The following is an 18425-nucleotide window of genomic DNA, read 5'->3' on the forward strand; positions in this document are numbered from 1 at the left end:
CCTAATCAATAGTGATGACCTGATTAGCGGGCTAGAAGTGGCAGGATCATTAGGGGGGAGTGATCATGCTTGTTGTGTATTGAGTCTAAGGATTTTATATCTGTATTATTATTGTCTGTATTTGCATTAGGATAAAGTAACTGCCTTTTGGTTCCAGAGGGTACAGCTACTATTGGTTCATTTAAGCTGCTGTATTTGGATCCTCTGTCTTATTGGTTCCCTCCAAAAGGCAGCACTGTGATTGCCTGATATTGTTCCCTCCAAAATGTATCCCTTTCTAGCTAGTTCCCTGTCCCTATAAATGTAGCCTTCCTGCCCTCACAGTCAGTCTTGTCTTGTTCACTTTAATAAAGAGCTGTTACTAGAGAACTGCCTCCAGCATGTTATGTCAAGAGAGCTGAAATCACAAACCCCACGTCACAACAATGCTCTTCTGGAGTTTATGTATCTATGATGTAGTTGTGATGTAGTGATGATGTAGTTTTAGGGGTGTCAGCTTGGGGATTAGGAACTAATTAACGTTGGAGTCTCCTTTTGTTCAGGGCTTCCATCTTGCTTCATCTTGTGGCTGGTGGGAGTCCTGTCACAACAGTCTTCTTTAATAAAGACCAATCCTACTGGCTGCTGTTTTGCTCTGTTATTCCTGGCTGGTGTCTTTGTTTTGTCCAAGGGAGCCCTCAGATTTTCTCAGTTAACAACAACCAAGTGTGTAAGTTGCATTACTGGGTAAAGTGTGAAACCTCCTTTCCTGCTACACACTGAAAAGAGAAATACCAGGGTGCTAGATTTAATCACCCAGGGGTGAACATGCCATAGTGGTTCATAGCTGTTGGTTTTTTTGCATATATTTTTTAGCTCCTTGGGATTTATGTGAAAATGGTTCAGCATGGTTTGTCTTTTTCATGTTTTATTGCTTATGACTACTTTTTAGTATTTATTTAATACATTTGTATATGACCCTTCATCTGAAGATCTAGGGCAGTTCACAGCATAAAACTACAGAACAAAAACACAAAATACAGAATAAAAACAAGAACAAAATAAAATCAAGGATCAAAACAAAACAATAATCGCCCCTTTCCACAAGCATATTTAAAAGGACACAGAATGTTTAATTAGCCAAAGTCATGATTGTTGTCGTTATTCAAATCCCTTTCAAACTCCCAGCCAATCACCTCTCCCATGCTGGGTTAGGTGAGCAAAAGGGCGGCAAACAAAGTGAGCTGTCAAAGGCAGGAAGCTGTCACTGACGTTTGAGGCGCAGTTTGATCTGGAATGAGCTCAGAAGTCCAGACAGGGTTGGGAGCTGCGTTAGGGTCTGGTCCAGTCTGTTGGGCTCGATCCTGGCCCCGATCTGGTCTGATCTGTTCCTCTTCCTTGTCATAGGAGGCTGGAGCAGGAGGTGCTGCTCCAGAGAAGTGGACACGGAGCAATGGATTCAAACTACAAGAAAGAAGATTCCACCTAAACATTAGAAAGAACTTCCTGAAGCTTTCCTAGATGGACCTTAATTTCTTGGTTCATATGCTCTACTTGTCCGGACGAGGCTGGGTGGTAGGGGGTATGAAGTTCCCACTTTGGCAACCTGTTGAATTACCTCTGCAGTAAAATGAGTGCCGCTGTTGCTGTTCAATTGATGTGGTACTCCATAACGTGGGAAAATATGGCGGGTGACTCTGCATACCCTTGGGGTAGTCTTGTCCATGTCAGTTGCCCTGGTCCCCAGATAAAGGCGAAGAGGAATTGACTCTCTGTCAGAGACTCTTGCAGAGGCTCAAGGGTGCTGCTAGGGTAGGTGTTTGCTGGTGGAATGGTGTCGGTTGTTGGCCTCCATATCCTTGGGAGAAATGTTGGCGGGATGGGAAAGGAGCATAATTATTGCCCCTGCCAAAAGGGGGGGTTTGAGTCGAGTCCCCCGAAGCTTCCCGTGTTAAGATATGGGCAGAACTTCTTTATGTGACCCTCTTCTTGGCAGTGGTAGCATCTTCCTCCAGATGGGCCCCAGGGTCTTTGTATGATCAGGGGCCCTCCTCCTCTCCTGGTCCCCCTTCCTCGATAGGAGTTTCTTTTCTTCCTCTCATCCCGGGTATTAAAGATGGATTTTGCTATTGCCAGAATTTCACTGATGCTCTTTCCATCGTAAGCAATCTGTAGGTTGAGAGCCTTACGAATATCTGGGTTGGCTTGGTCCTTAAAGAACCATTTCACTATGAACTCCTGTTGGGGGTTTTCTGGATCTATCCCCCCCCATGTCTTTATAGCCGACACGAGTCTTTCATAGTAGTCGAAGGGGTGTTCATTAGGTCCTTGTAAGACGGATTGGACTTTAGTCCAATTGACGGGGCGTTGCCCGGCTGCCTTTATTCCATCTAGGATGGCTTTCCTAAAGGTATCTAGGCACCATACTCCACTGGGAGTATTGTAATCCCAGGTCGGCTCATTTTGTAGGACTTGAGCCGAGAGTGCCTCCACCCCTAGAGGTCGGTTTTGTTGATAATTTGGGCGTTCTAATGCTTCCCCTGCCTTTGCTAAGATGTCTACCTTTTCGGCCTCATCGAAGAGGGCATTTATAAGTAGATGGACATCTGCCCACGTAGGTTTATCAATATAAAATATTGCCCTCACTTGCCGATGGCATTTATCGGGGTCATCTCTCAGGGAGGCGATTTGGTTTGACCAGGTGATGAGGTTGGCCGCAGAGAATGGATGATGCGCGTACACCATTCTAGGAGGCCCACCAGCATTTATCGGTGGGGTTGGTAAGGGCCTCTGGGCCTCTGCTGGACTTGAGGTTTCTCCCTCCGCTTCTCGTTCCCTGTGTTGCTGGCGAGTGACTACACGACCGACACCTCCCGTTGCTCCCTCCTCCCTTTGCTCGGTTCCACTGCTGTCTGAGTCTTCCGGATGGGCCCCTTGGCAATGAAAGGGGATCAAAGCCCTTTTGACAGAGTCGTTGGCCATGGGTCCCTCGTAGGGAGGGGGCAAGGGTTGTTTTTCAGGTGTTCCTGCTGGTTGTTTTTCAGGGTTTACTATGGGCTTTTGTATAGATAGGCCAACCCTCGGGGCTTGAATAATCCTGATTGCCTCAAAGGCGGCAAGGTATTCCAGCTGCAGGGGTTTTTCTTCCATCAAGTGCTTCCTAAGGGAATTTAGGTGGTCTGCACTGAAGGATCCACCCGGTGGCCAGCGCAGTTCCGGTTTTTCACTGGCGGTTCTGGTGGGCCAAGAATTCAGGCATAGGTCTTCCAGCTTTTGTTTAGATAGACGTCTATGGCTGGGTATTGCCTTCCAGTGTGTTAAGACAAATTCAAGGGGAGAGTCAGGATCCCTCTGGGGTAGGGATGGATTCCGCGAAGCCTTCCTGCTAGCTCGCTCATGCTTCGAAGCGTGGGTACCCATTTCTTACGGTTTGGTGTTTCTAAGACAGAAAGGGAAGGGAGAAGAGGGTTGGTAAGGGGTTTAACCTATCTCTAGAAGAGGCCTCCATGAAATCTACCGTTCCTACTATTTCTCAGTCTTAAACCCCTTTAGCTAACAACTTCACAGTTTCTCCTGAGTCCTAGCTAGACCTTTGGCACTCGCTTTTCTCTTTTCTCTCTTTGGGACGCTTCCAACCACTTTGCCCTGTGCCCCTAGTCCCTGCTAGGCTACCCCTCCTGGCAACCTCCTACCTATCATTGTGAATACATTGTTCCTTCGCAAAATACAGAGTCCATTCACAATGCCTGCTTTCGTATAGCATAGGGGGAAATGGCAACTTTGTTTGGGGTTTCTAGGGGTTTGTGTACTGTTTGGGGCAACATTTGTGACAGGGCTTGGGGAGTCCTCAAAGTGGTTTCTTGAGGTCATTGCCTTGGGTCCTCTAGGGCTTAAATGAGGGTAGAACTTCATTTGCAAACCCCCCTCCGTTCTGTAACAAAGTGCAACATTTCACCACCTCTTCTAGAAAGTTGAAGATCTACCTTTGATTTTTAGCATGGGAAGTTTAAGACAAGCTGTGCATTTACTACTTTGTTTTAACGCCTGCCACCTCTTTAGGTTTAGTGTCATTAATAAGTTCACTGTTTCCTGAAAGGACACAACTCCTGACCCTTCTTTGTTTTACCAACTTGGTTTTGTAACTAAAACCTTTCTTATTTGTTCAATGCCTCCCTGAGTCTCCAAGCATTTAAGGTTTCCCTCACACAAAACCCAAGAAACAACCTGTGGTGGTTGAAAATATATCTATAGGAGTCCTAGAGAGTTGGAGGGTTTGCCTCAAATGGTGGAAGAGTCATGGCAGGAAATATAACCCAGGAGGAGAATGAATTCCTACAGAAAGTTGTCTATTTTGTGAGGGAAAGATGGTTCTGTGAGGAGAAGGGAGAGGAGAGAGTCGGGCAGAAGCAGAAATGGAGGGAAAAACCTCTGAGGGAATTTCAGTCAGGAGACAAAATGGAGGAAACCAAAACCTGACAGAGAAGCTCAGGCTTGGAAGAAAACAGATTCAGTTGGGGGCAGGAAAGGAGGAAAAGGAAAAAGAGGCTCCGCTGGCAATAAAAGGACATATTTTGAGCTAAAACTCAGGCGGAAGATGCAGAATGTCAGATCCAGAGGGCGAGAAAAGAGGCACAAAAAGAAATCTCCCTCAAGCGCAGGAGATGCTACTGAGGGCAGAAAGGGGAGAAAGAAATGTCCGTGTAGTAAATAAAAGAGATTTCCCTTAAAAGGAGACAGTTCTACCAAGGATGCGAAGACAAGTTATACTTCATTTTTCTATCTGCCACCAAAGAAACCAGTTTCTCATATTCTTAAAAAATAATAATTCATAGCTGCAGACAGACAACTTACAAATACATTAATAAAAATATGTAGGATTATGATGAGGCTCAATTCAACACTTTGCAGTTTTCATGCATCAGAGGATTCATGTAATAAAATTAATTTAATTTGTATACTGCCCTATAGCCATAGGTCTCAGGGTGCTCACAACATAATATCACAATATTAAAAACACAAAATAAAAACAAAACAACCCAATAACACCCCCCCAACAAGAGTCTGGGAAGATATAGATGTCCAAATACTTCTGACTTAGTCCAGCAGAGTAAGTTGCCCAGAGTGGTTGGGGAAACCCACTCAATTGGGCGAGCTATAAATATATTCTTCTTCTTCTTCTTCTTCTTCTTCTTCTTCTTCTTCTTCTTCTTCTTCTTCTTCTTCTTCTTATTATTATTATTATTATTATTATTATTATTATTATTAAATGTAGTAACCTAAAGTAGGCCCCAAATTTCCAATCAACAGCTGAGCACAGAGAAAACAATGCAGGGTTGTTGTTGCTGTTGTTTCCATGCTGCAAAGTACTTAGCAGAGCAGATGCAGGATTACTTTTAATTATGTGAGGCAAACAAAAAGATTGTTGAAAAAAGATTGACTCCAACATTTCTCTAACGAAAACAGGGTGCCCTATTCTGTTGTTGTTGTTGTTGTTGTTGTTGTTGTTGTTGTTGTTGTTGTTGTTGTTGTTGTTGTTGTTGTTGTTATATTTACACCCCACCCATCTGACTGGGTTCCCTCAGCAACTCTGGGCGGCTTCCAACATATATAAAAACATTTCAAAACATTTTAAAACTTCCCTATAGAGGGGCTGAGGGTTAGAGAACTAGAATTGTGGGTTTGGAAGGGGCTCCTGAGGGTCATCCAGCCCAACCCCCTGCAATGCAGCTCAAGCATCCCTGAGAGAGTCTTTCCAAGGGATCCTGCTCCTCTTTCCAGCCTCGGTTTCCTTGGATGGAGAGGCCTCCAGTGATGCTCAGCAGGGCTTTCTGTTCAGTCTCTAAAGATCCTCTGGACACCTGAGCAGCTGCATGTCTGAATGGGCACATGAGTGTCAGCCAGGAGTCCAGATACTGCCTTGTCTGATTCATTGGGGGGGGGGGAAGCTTCACTTCAGCTGAGGAGCTCAGCATCAGAGCAGGAGAGGAGCCCTGCAGGATCAGGCCAGTGGGGCCCCCTGGAGTCCCCTCTCCTGTTCCCACTGGGACCTCAATGGAAAGCCCCCAAGCAGGACTGGGGCACAAGAGCCTCTCCTCCTCCCTGGACTGGTCCCAGCCCTGTATCCTGGGGCAGGAAGTTCCATAGGCTTGACTCTGCACCGCAGGAAGAAGCGCTTTCTTTTCTCTGCTCCCTCCCCTCTTCCAACAGTCAGGCTTTCCTTTTTATTTTTTCAGTATGCTTTCTGTGCAAATATTTCCCTCTCCCTACAACCTCTATCATTAAATGGGACTGATTCCTCAGTCTGGCCGGGGTGGGTGGGTTATTCTCAGGCCCTTTTCTTCCCTCCCCAAAGACCCCTCCCTTCCCAAACGGAGTTGCAGAGCTCCTATGACCTCACCCCTCCTGGGCTTTGCAGAGAGGAGGGGGGCAGGGGCCTCTGCTCCTTCACTTGGGGGTTCCCCCCTGCCCCCCTGAGACCCCCCCTCTTCTCCCCAATATTCCCTTTGCCAGATGAGCAGAGATTCACCAGATTCAGGAGGCACCAGGGATGCAGCACTTGCAAAAGAGAGAGAGGCAGGGGCGGAGAGGGAGGGGCTTTTGCTCAGAGCCCCCCCCAAAACCCTTATTTCCTCTCCTCTCTGGGAATCCCACTCAGTCCCTTTTAACCCTTGGCAAGCCAGCGCCCCCCTCTCCCTCTGGTGTCCATCTCTGGGTCCTGCGCTGGGGAGTTCCACAGTTGAACTCTGCCTTGCGTGAAGAAGAGCTTTATTTTATCTAGGCATCCCCAAACTTCAGCCCTCCAGATGTTTTGGACTACAATTCCCATCTTCCCCAACCACTGGTCCTGTTAGCTAGGGATCATGGGAGTTGTAGGCCAAAACATCTGGAGGGCCGCAGGTTGGGGGTGCCTGATTTTATCTGTCCTGAATCTTCCAACATTCCCATTTCTTGGATGTCCTTGAATTCCACTGTTAGGAGATGGAACTCTCCATCCACTTTCTCGAGGGCAGGCTTGGCTTTTGAAAATTAGGGGGTCCTCAGTAATTAGCTAATTGGGAACCACTGCTCTAAACTAAAGAGCCCCAAACGCTGGAACCTTTCTTCATAGTGCTAGTTACAGGTAGGTAGCTGTGTTGGTCTGACGTAGTCAAAACAAAATATTAATAATAATAATAATAATAATTCCTTCCAGTAGCACCTTAGAGACCAACTAAGTTTGTCATAGGTATAAGCTTTCATGTGCATGCACACTTCTTCAGATACACTGAAACAGAAGTCACCAGACCCTTATGAATAGTCAGAGGGTGGGGGTGGGGGTATTACTCAGAAGGGTGGCGGGAATGGGTGATGGGCTGATAGGAGTGGTAAACCTGTTGATGACTGTTAAAGACTGCAATTGGTCTTGCAGGAAAAAGCTAGTGGTGAGGTCATGATAAAGCTTTCTTTACCAATGGCAAACTTAGTTGGTCTCTAAGGTGCTACTGGAATGAATTATTATTATTATTATTATGTTGTTGTTGTTGTTGTTGTTGTTGTTGTTGTTGTTCTTTCTTCATAGGAAAATCTGCCACCCTCTTGATCATTTTGGCGGCCCTTTTATGAACCTTTCCCAACTCCTCAAATGTCCTACATGAGGAGAGGCGACTGTACCCCACATGAGGTTGCACCATAGATTTGTGACCACTGGGGGGCTGCAGGGCTCTGTCCTGGGCCTGTTGTTGCTCAATCTGTCCATAAACGTCTTGGATGAAGGAATTGAGGGGATCCTCATCCAATTTTCAGATGACACCAAGCTGTGATGGGCAAGTAATGGCACAGAAGACAGAATCGGGATTCAAGATTAGATTACCATTACAGATTGGAGAACTGGGGGCAAGCTAACAAAATGAATTTCCATTGGGACCATTATCAGGTTCTGCACTTAGGCAGGAAGAATTAGATGCTCAAATATAGGAGGAGAGGGACCCTGCAGGATCAGGCCATTGGGGCCCCCTCTAGAGTCCCCTCTCCTGTTCTCATATTGGCCTCAATGGGAAGCCCCACAGCAAGACTGGGGCACAAGAGCCCCCCCCCCGCTTTTTTCCAGCAACTGGGATTCAGAAGCATCGAAGGAGAGACAAGAGCTCAGCCCTTGTGCCCGAATCCACCAGGAGCCCCTCCTCCTCCCTGCACTGGTCGCAGCCTTGCCTCCTGGGGCAGGGAGTTCCACAGGCTTGACTCTGTACCGCACCAAGAAGCGCTTTATTTTCTCTGCCCCCCTCCCCTCTTCTAACAGTCAGGCTTTCCTTTTTATTTCTTCAGTATGCTTTCTGTCCAAATATTTCCGTCTCCCTACAACCTCTATCAGTAAATGGGACTGATTCCTCAGTCGGGGGGGGGGTATTTTCAGGCCTTTTTCTTCCCTCCCCAAAGACCCCTCCTTTCCCAAACGGAGTTGCAGAGTGACCTCACCCCTCCTGGGCTTTGCAGAGAGGAGGGGCGGGAGCCTCTGCTCCTTGACTTGGGGGTCCCCCCTGCACCCTCTCTGCATCCCAGGGACCCCCCTCTTCTCCCCAATATTCCCTATGCAAGATGATCAGAGACTCACCGGATTCCCGGAGGCGCCAGGGATGCAGCACGTGCAAAAGAGAGAGACAAAGGCCCCGTCCCTCCTCCTTTTGTAGGCAGGCGAGGAGAGGGAGGGAGGGGCTTTGGATCGGGAGTTTCTCCCCCACCCGCCCCCAACCCCACCCGCCTTTCTTTCCTCTCCTCTCTGGGAATCTCACTCAGTCCCTTTTAACCCTTGGCAAGCCAGCGCCCCCAGCGTCCCCCTCTCCGTCTGGTGTCCATCCCTGCCTCCTGCGACAGGCAGTTCCACAGTTGAACTGCACTGCCGAAAGTGTTTCTGTCCTGAATCTTCCAACATTCACTTTCAATGGGTGCCCTTGAGTTCCCGTGTTAAGGGGGGGGGGACACACACTCATAAGTCAGAAACTTCCATCAAGATGCCTCTCACTTGCCTATCTCTAAAGAGCCCCAAACTCTGCAACCTTTCTTCATAGGAAAGTCGGCCTCCCCCTTGGTCATTTGGGTGGCCCTATTCTGAACCTTTTCCAACTCCACAAATGTCATTTCTTTACTTTTTTTTTATTAAAGAATTTCTTGATGTACAAAAATATATGCACTTTCTTTCGTAACGTTTTTACATATCAGTTTCATTTGTTGAGGCATTGGGAAGAAAAGGGAAAAAGAGGTGGATGGGGGAAGATAGGTGAGGGTGGGGTCGGGTGGCGATGTTTCTATTTTGCTTAGTATATGTGGGGTTTTTTGCCAGTGTCGCTTGTGTAGGTTCTCTGCGGTTCGTTTGTGTTCCTTTGTGTTGGGGTTGGCCTGGGATATGGTTGTTCATTTGTGGTTGGCTGTGGTGTTGTTTCGTGACACCTACCCACTCCACTCACACAAATGTCATTTCTGAGAGTCCACAACCTCTCAAAAGGAGTCTGTTCCTTGAGTCCTACCTTGCAGAGCAGGAGAAAACAAGCTTCCTCCATCCTGGGTCTACGTGCTTGGTCTGTGTGTTCATTGAGCTTTATGCCATGATGCCAAGGTCTCGCTCCTCTTCTGCCACTGCCAGTCCAGACCCCAGGAAAATGTACATGAAATTAAGAGTTTTGGCTCCAGCATAATGTTTCCTTGTAATCTCAGAAAAATAGACCTGTGGGATGCCACAGGGTTCTGTCCTGGGCCTGTTGTTGCTCAATCTCCCGATAAACAGTCTTGGATGGAGGAATTGAGGGGATCCTCATCCAATTTTCAGATGACACCAAAGTGGGAGGGGCAAGTAATGGCACAGAAGACAGAATCGGGATTCAAGATTACCATTACAGATTGGAGAACTGGGGGCAAGCTAACAAAATTAATCTCAATAGGGACAAGTGTCATTATTATTTTTGAGGGGGGAATGTGTGTAGAATTGCCTAAAAAATGCATAAATATAAATAAAAATGATTGACAAGTATTCAGTGTTATACATATTATTAGGTATGTACTATACATATTTTGTATTAAATTTTGTATCATACACATGTAATAATTTTAACGTTTTATATATATATATGATAATAATTGTTCATAAACATGTACATGAATGTACAGGCACATGTCTGAAGCAGCACAGGAAGACAGGCCTGACTGTCACCATTTTGACTCTCTCTGACCAGGTGTTCCTCTGCAAGTAAAAAGGGGGGTGGGGGGAACCTTCTCATTGTCTCAGAAATTAAAGTGATAATCCCTGGCATCCTGATACCTGAGTGCCAGACAAAAGGGTGTGATTAACTTGGCTGGGAAACAGGGAAATGTAAATGTTAGGGCAAAATTCTGGGTGGAGAATGCTCAGCCACCCAGCTCAAGAGGCAAGGGCCTGTGGTCGTTGCGGAGTATAAAAGGAAGGAGTCCAGCCACGAGCAAACAGCAAGGTTTATTACTGCGCAGCAGGTTCAATGCCAGACTGAACACCGTGAACAGGGCTGCAAGAACTTTTAAAAGTTCCCACCACCATCCCATAATGCACATCGAAAGCATCATACATACATCACTTGTGACAGGGTAAAACGTCAGAAAAGGGAAGGTGCAAGGGGCATTAGCATACAGGTAGACAGGAGGTAAAGAGGATTAACATAAGGTAACAATGCACGATGTCCCAGGACATTGTTAAGCAAGTACCAGTAAGTATCTGGGAGGGGATCCTTGAGTACCTGGTGGGGAAAAACAATGGGTCCAGGTGTGAGTATTGCCTCTGGCTTCGGAGGGTCGGGAATGGCAGGAGATGGTACCTGAATGGATTATGGATATGCAGAGGAGCACCACCCTGGCTACGTGACCTCTCGCTTAAAGGATTATGGCTGTTCCCTGCATCCCTGAGAGCCCTTGGCCAGAATCGCAAAAGGGGGTTTCATTTAGAAATACAGAAACACGGTATTCATTCATCAAGAAATATGGTTACATAGAGTCTCAGGCAACAGAGAAAGGGTAGGAAAGGGAGCCTTTATTACACAGGGCTTGACCTTGAGGGGTTCGTGTTGGTGCTAGAGTGGTGTTGTAGGATCAGACGGGGTCCCCTTGAGGGCATTTGTGCCAATCTTGATTCCCAAATGAAGCCTCGTTTGGGTGCCCCCCCCTATAAAATTCCCTAACAGTAAATATCTCCTTTTTTGTTGATTAAGTTTTGGGGGCAGGGTCCAGGAGGCTCAGATTACTGCCACCAGACCTCCCCCTTCATGATGTACCTCTGATGAATCTAGTATGGGTGATGCTTCGGGGGGGGGGGGGGTTGGCTGAAACCAATTTCAAATTTTTATTTAAGGGCAGGGCACCTTTGTTTTGGGTTCCTTCCTTGTTCTCCTGCGTGAGGGGAAGGACCCTGTTGCAACAGCAAAAATAAAGGCTTTGCTTCTCAAACTTATCTGGTTGGCCTCTGTTATATTCTCCGACCGATGGAGAACCCAATAAGGGCTCTTGTGTACCCCATAAGGAATACGGGCAGATTTTTGCATATAACACACACACACATTGACAAGCACCTCTAATGAGTCTAAGCCAGGCATGTCAAACCTGCGGCCCTCCAGATGTTTTGGCCTACAACTCCCATGATCCCTAGCTAGCAGGACCAGTGGTTGGGGAAGATGGGAATTGTAGTCCAAAACATCTGGAGGGCCGAAGTTTGGGGATGCCTGGTCTAAGCCATTGGAGGTGATTCCACTGCTTGTTGATACTGGCTGGGAGGTGGGGTGTGTGTGTGCCATGCATTGGGTAGAGGTGAAGCTTGAGCTGATCTGGTTGGTTTGTGGCCTTCACACCAAGCTACCCCTGCGACACTCGATTGCAGCATTCAATGGAAGGTCTGGCAGGATGCTAGAGACGGCTGGCTGCAGAACTTTAAGCTGATCCTTCATACACCAAGCTCAACTTATTTCACGGAGCCTCTTATTTCACGGAGTGACAATATAAAAAAGGATCTGTCTACTGATCAAGTGCACACGTGTTGGAACACAGGAAAGCCGGACTCGCGAGGGTCTAGTCCAACCCGCTCGTTCTTTCCATCCGTTCATTCAGATGCTGCCGTCCGGGGCAGCATAAATATTCCACCTTGATCCCCCCACATGGGTCCAACTCGCCCTGTTGCCTTTGCCCCGGTTGTACCACAAACCAAAGTGAACATACAGTATAAAGAAATTTTATTGAACGTCTTTTGTATTTTAAAAAAACAAATGCAAAACCTTCCTCCCCCCCAAAACACAAACACATAAAAAAGAGAAAATAGAGGCTTCTAAATCCAGAAGGCAGTGATGCGCACAGCGGGGAGCGTCTGTTTCAGGGATCACAGGGCCACTCTTCTCAGCCCCCATTTCGCCTACCACCATGGACCACGGCGGTTCCAGCACCCCCTCAGGAACTGGGTTCGGACGGCACCTTCTCCTCATCTGGGGGACAGTCCACAAAGTCAGCCAACATGGCTTCTGTTTCATCCACTTCTGTGCCCTGCTGTGGAAGAATATTAGGTGGGATCACTTCATTGCCATTGTTGGTATGCCAACTCACCCCACCGCCCACCGCCTATCTGAAGTATCCCCCCCCCCAAAAGCGCCTGTTAAATATATTTGGGTGCTTAGCTGAACAAAGTTTTGAAGACCGGCAAAAAAGACAGCATTTCTGCACTCAGTCTAAAAAAAGACGTACACACAGAGTAAACCCAGAATGCAGGCCTTAGAGAATCACAGAATTGTAGCGTTGGAAGGGACTTTCCCAAGGGTCATCTAGTCTAACCCCCCTGAAATGCAGGAATCACAGCTGAAGCATCGCTGACGGAAGGCAATCCAACCTATTAAAAAACCTCCAATGCAGGCAGGAGAGCCCGTCACCTTCCATTCACTCTGCCGTTGATTGGCTCTTACCCTCAGAAAAGCCTCAATTTTTAGTATCTCCTTTCTTGCAATTTGAAACCATGGGTTCGGATCCTGCCCTCCAGAGCAGGAGATAACAAGCTCGCTCCATCTTCCTTGTGACAACCCTTCAGATATTGGAAGACGTCTCTCATGTCTCCTCTTTTCCAGGCTAAACCTCTCCATCTCCCCCCATTGTTCCTCTTAAATAAGGCTGGGTTTCCAGGCCCTTCGCCATCCTGCTCACCCTCCTCTGCACACCTTCTCGTTTCTCAGCAATATCCTTCTGGAACTGGGGTGCCCAAAATTGGACCCAGGGCCCCAAGTGGGGTCTGACCATTGTTCCCAGCTGCCACTGCAAGGCCCCTCGCTGCTCCCTCCAAAGCTGGAGAGACTGCAGAACATGCCCCCCCCCGGCCATAAACCACCCCAGCTCCAGAAGCAGACAGAGCCTTCCTCTTGAGGAACCTGCCCTGGACACCCCCCCTCCCTCCAGACTCTCCGCCGCCCCAGAGAGGACTTTTTCTGCCATCCAAAGTCTAGCCAGGATTATTTAGATTGTTCTTAATGACAATTTGTGCTCTTAAAAAAACAAAACGCCGTCAAAATATTCCACGACACAGCGGCCTGGTTGCATCCTTCTCCTGCTAAAGGTTCTCTGGGTGGGCTTCCCCAACCAGAAAGCGGTACAGCAAAGGCGCCTGCTTGATCTCAAGAGGCGGGGAATTCCAAAGGGCAGGGGCTGCCACAGTTCTTACAAAAGCGGCAGGGCCAGATCCGCCGGCAGAACCGGCCAAGTGGGAGCATGTGGGGCAAAGCGATCTCACAGGTAAACTACTTTCAGACACAGGTAGGTAGCCGTGTTGGTCTGAGTCGAAGCAAAATAAAAAAAATTCCTTCAGTAGCACCTTAAAGACCAACTAAGTTTATATTTTGGTATGAGCTTTCGTGTGCATGCACACTTCTTCTTTTGGTATCTGAAGAAGTGTGCATGCACACGAAAGCTCATACCAAAATATAAACTTAGTTGGTCTTTAAGGTGCTACTGAAGGAATTTTTTTACTTTCAGACAACAACCCACATTACGAAGTTCATGCGGGTTTTTTGCCGTGTTAACTGTTCAAAAGCCTTAACGTTGTTGCTGTTGCAAATTTTTCTGATTGACAATTTATCATCATCATCATCACCAAAACCACCACCCTTTTGCAAACCACTTTGAGGTTTACTTATTTGCTTCATAAAATCTTTATGTGGTTTCATTGAGAAAACCTTTCCGGCTTTGAGGCTTTTCCCTCTACAATCGATCAGCGAAGAGATTTTGTGAAGCAAAACAAATGAATAAATAGAAAACAGCACCGTGTAGAAGTCAAACAAACAGCTTAATTTGGAAAGAGAAGAATCAGCTGTAAACTGATATTATTTCACTCCCTCTTTTGCCCTTTCTTGGGGGGGGGGGGAGAAAATGAGACCCGGGACAGAGGACAGAACAGGAGAAATGTGAGTATCTGGAAGGGGGTCCCAAGCGATCATTGTTCTTATTTTTATTACGCATTTTGCGTTTATTAGATTGTAATTTTACCCTGCGAATGCCCTGAGATCTATAGGTCTACAAATTTACCAAACAAAACAAAACCCTTCCTCCACCTGTAATGCCTTCATAATGGAGTCATAGAATTGAGAAGTTGGAAGGGACCACGGGGGGGGGGCACCTAGTCCCACCCCCTGCAGTGCAGGAACCTTTTGCCCAACGTGGGGCTCGAACCCACGACCCTGAGATGAAGAGTTTCCTGCTACCGACTGAGCTGTCCCAGGTTCCTTTCCCCCTGGAACTTCAACGCCACACCCTGAGCTCCACTATCGCTCCCCGTACAGAATCCAGATAACGAAGGTGTATTATTCCCCACGTGTGCAGAGCGGGGAGACAGCTGTGCCCTCTCTTCCCACCCTGCCCCTCATGCCCACCTCCTCGTCCGGCAGTGGCTCCTGCTTCTCTGATTCTCCCCGCAGCGCTGCAGCCTCGGGGGCCGCCCCTCCTGGCTCCCTCCGGCCCCCTTCGTGTACCACCACTTCCTCCTCCTCCTCTTCTTCCTCCTGCCCCTGCGGAGATGTGGTCTGGGGGGCAGCTGCAGCCGCAGGGCCCTCCTCCTCCTCCTCCTCCTCGAGGGGCTGCTTCTCGCCCTGCTCCTCCTCCAACTTCACAGAGGGCAGGGGGGCCGCACTGGGGAGGGGGGGCTGCCCTTCAGCCGTCCGCAAAGGAGACGCCTGGCCTTCTGCCTCCCCCGGGTCCCGCTCCGGCTGGCCTCCTTCCTCTTCCTCCTCTCCCATTTCCTCTGGGGGGTGGAAGGCTTCCTCGTCCACCTCCATCAGGAGCCCGGCGGCCGCCTCTTCGTCTTCCTCGCCGTCCTCTTCCTCCTCCTCCAACTTGGGGGGCTCATCCTTGATGGGCAAGAGCTCCGGTGGCTCCTCGTCATTCCGGTGGGGCGGCAGTGGGGGCAGCACCTTCCGCTCCTCCTCCTCCCCCTCTTCCTCCTCCTCCTCCTCTGTCAGGCCTTCCTCCTCATCCTCTTCCTCCTCCGTCAGGCCTTCCTCCTCGTCAAACTCCTCGTCCTCGTCCTCCTCCAGATCCTCCCCAAACTCCTCGTCCTCTTCGTCGTATTCTTCCTCCTAGCCAGCAAAAAAAAAAGGGTGGGAGGGAGAGAATCAGAACTGTAGAATTGGGAGAGGGACACCCAAAGGCCATCCAGCCCAACCTGTGCGCAGGAACCACAGCCTGATGGCCACCCAGCAAAGGGCAGCTACCCAACGCCAGCAAAGGGCAGTTTGCTACCTTGCGAGGGACCCCGCTGAGGGTCATGCAGCCCAACCCCTTGCCACCCAGGGGGGAAAGAAACATGGCTAGGCTTGCCCTCATCCCGCAACCACGAATCGGGGCCCAGAGCAAGCCCCGTCTTCACCTGTCAGGTGTGTGGCTAACAGCTGTGGCTTGAGGAGGATGTAAACATTAGAGACCAAAGGTGTCTGGTTTTGATTTTAAAAACAATATTTCAATACTAATGGCATTTAACCTCAAGATGAAATCCATCAGGGAATGATTTCTGTGAGGCTCCTGCGTGCCGACATTTTACAACCCTTGTGCTCTCTAGGCCATAAACTAACATTGCTATCTAAGCCTCAAAGTGGCACCAACAGCCAATGATGATGTTTTCCTAAGTCGATATTTCAAGTTGGCAACCCAGCCTCTTCCTGAAGCTTCCCGAGATGTGAGGGAGGGGCTGGAATGTCAACAGCCTTGCCATGGGAACGTTTGGGGGTGAAAGTGCGACAACCGAGACCCACGTGGCCTGAGCACTTGGGGGGAGCAGAAACCGGTAGGGAGCCATGCGTGTTTTATATCCCATGACCTGTAAACTTTTCTCAATGTTTGATGGCTCTTGGTTTTCATGGCTCTGTGTGCGTGATCCGTTTGCAGCTACTATATAAGCAAAGTTAAGTTGAGCTCTGTCCTATTGCAAGAGCAGATAATAAACTGGGTCCCTAACGGGTCTGCTGGACTTGAGTTTATTTCCTTGGTTCTGAGTTTTATTTAAAGGTGTTCCCTTCCCCTGGGTAATGTCCTGGTGGTGGTGAAGTAAAATCCTTACCCCAGAGGGGAAAGCAGGGATGAATTTGACCCACAGGGTCACAGCACCTCCCGCCCCACAAGCCCTGCCTCTTCACTGCCTGGCAATAATAATAAAACATAATCCTTAATATGCCCTCCATCTGACTGGCCCCTGCCTCCCCTGTGCACCTCATCCTCATCCTCTTCAAAGTATTCCTCATCCTCCGGGTAGTCGTCTTCATCGTCCTCTTCCTCCTCACTGCTGTTGATGTTGATGACGGTGGGGTCTTCCTCCACCAAGGCGGAGAATGGGGGGTCTAGGGCTGCAGGGGAAGGGGAGGCTGGAAGCGCCAGGACAGCGGCGGGGGCAGAGGGCAGGGGCACAACCAGGGAGAGGGGTGGGGCAGGCGGCTCCGGAGGGGTCTCCTCAGAGGCCGGTGGGGGGGAAGGGGGTGCAGGCGGGGCCGGCGGAGGAGCAGGTGGGGTGGGGATCTGGGCTGGGGTGGCCGCCACTAACATGGCGCTCCCAGGGCCCTTGCTGAGCTGCCCCTTGGGCACAATGACCACTGAGTCGTCCGAGTCACTCTCCAGGGAGATCTCCACATCCTCCTCCTCCTCTTTGTCGTAGTGGACGAAGACCGAACGGCGCAGCTTGGCGCCCAGAGCCGCCTCTGCCGCCCCGGGGGATGTGGGCAGGGAGGGCTCCTCGGGGGCCAGGCGGGGGGGCAGCTGGGCCGGCGAGGCCAGGCCCGGTGGGGGCAGCCCCAGGGGGTTGGCTGCCGAGGAGCCGGGGGGAGGAAGGAGGAGGCGGGGGGCAGAGAAGGGGGCGGGGGGCGCCGGGCGGAAGGGTGAGGCCAGGGCGGGGGAAAGCTCCGAGGGGCCTGGAGGGGGTGCTTGGGGACCCCCCGGGGACGGCCAGCGGGAGCTGCAAGGGAGGGCACCCTGGGAGTGCAGGAGTGCATTGCAGACAGCCAGGCCTCCGTGCAGAAGGAAGAGACCTGCAGAGGTGGAGGAGGGAAATTAAATGCCTTGAAGAGGGGGTGGGAGGGGCATTTTCTAAATTATTTTCATTCTTATTTTCATTCTTACATTTTTTCTTATTACTATTATAATTTTTAATTCGCAAACCGCCTTTCATCTGTTGATCTCAGGACCCTTCCCAACATAAAAATACAAGATGAAACCACAAAAACACTGATTACATGATATCCTTATTTATACATATAGTTATTTATACCTAACGGGACTCAATTTCATTTAACAGATAAAAATAAGAGCAGGCTGAGAACTTAAGGGGTGGGGGAGAAAACAATAATTAAAAAATGATTAAACATCCACAGAATTAAAACTATACACCCACCCATTAAAACCATGCAAATAATTACAAGTACAATTAAGAGTGCGGTCTCCTTTCTGATGCACAGATATGGGGAAATGGAGGGAGAGGACAAATGGGAAATCTATCTCCATTTGCACAAAAGGAAGAGCTTAGATCAGAACCAGAACCAGGATACATAGAGGAGAAAATAGGGTGGGGGGGGAGATTCAGGTAGCCAGGAAATTCAGGGAGCTGGGGCTAAAGGATAACTATTTCAAAACTGCCTACGAATGGTATTTTAGCACCTTATAGACTGAACTCAATAGGTCAGTCAAGATCAGACAAAGGCTGGAGACCTGGATTAAATAAAGCACGTCTTTCGGAATTGTTCCAAAGAGAAATATTTGGGAAATCAGTGCAGGCCAATATATGTCCTACACCCTCGGGACCTGCAATGTTTTCCCCGCACTATCCAAAAAATGTTATTCTGGAAATGAACAAGAAATAACGCTCACCCTCACTGCTGCAGCTAACATAGAAATGGTTCCGAATGGGAGAAAAGGCCATTTCCTACTCTAGGTGAACGGAGGGGAGGAAACTGGGGTTGCGT

The 18425-nt window shown here is 48.8% G+C and overlaps 1 protein-coding gene across 1 annotated transcript in view; it reads right to left on the reverse strand.

Moving 5' to 3' along the window:
• Positions 1-12174: 12174 nt before the first annotated feature.
• PELP1 (proline, glutamate and leucine rich protein 1) overlaps positions 12175-18425 on the reverse strand; it is a 9398-nt gene continuing 3147 nt past the window's right edge. Inside the window, exons 8-11 of the mRNA XM_060281408.1 lie at positions 18331-18344; positions 16687-17495; positions 14859-15560; positions 12175-12498 (exon numbers count right to left, since the gene is read on the reverse strand). Coding sequence (XP_060137391.1) covers positions 12403-12498; positions 14859-15560; positions 16687-17495; positions 18331-18344 — 1621 coding nt within the window. The 3' untranslated portion in view covers positions 12175-12402. The remainder of the gene's footprint in view (positions 12499-14858; positions 15561-16686; positions 17496-18330; positions 18345-18425) is intronic.

The sequence above is a fragment of the Zootoca vivipara genome, chromosome 13 (assembly GCF_963506605.1).
Source record: "Zootoca vivipara chromosome 13, rZooViv1.1, whole genome shotgun sequence".
Classification (NCBI taxonomy): Eukaryota; Metazoa; Chordata; class Lepidosauria; order Squamata; family Lacertidae; genus Zootoca; species Zootoca vivipara.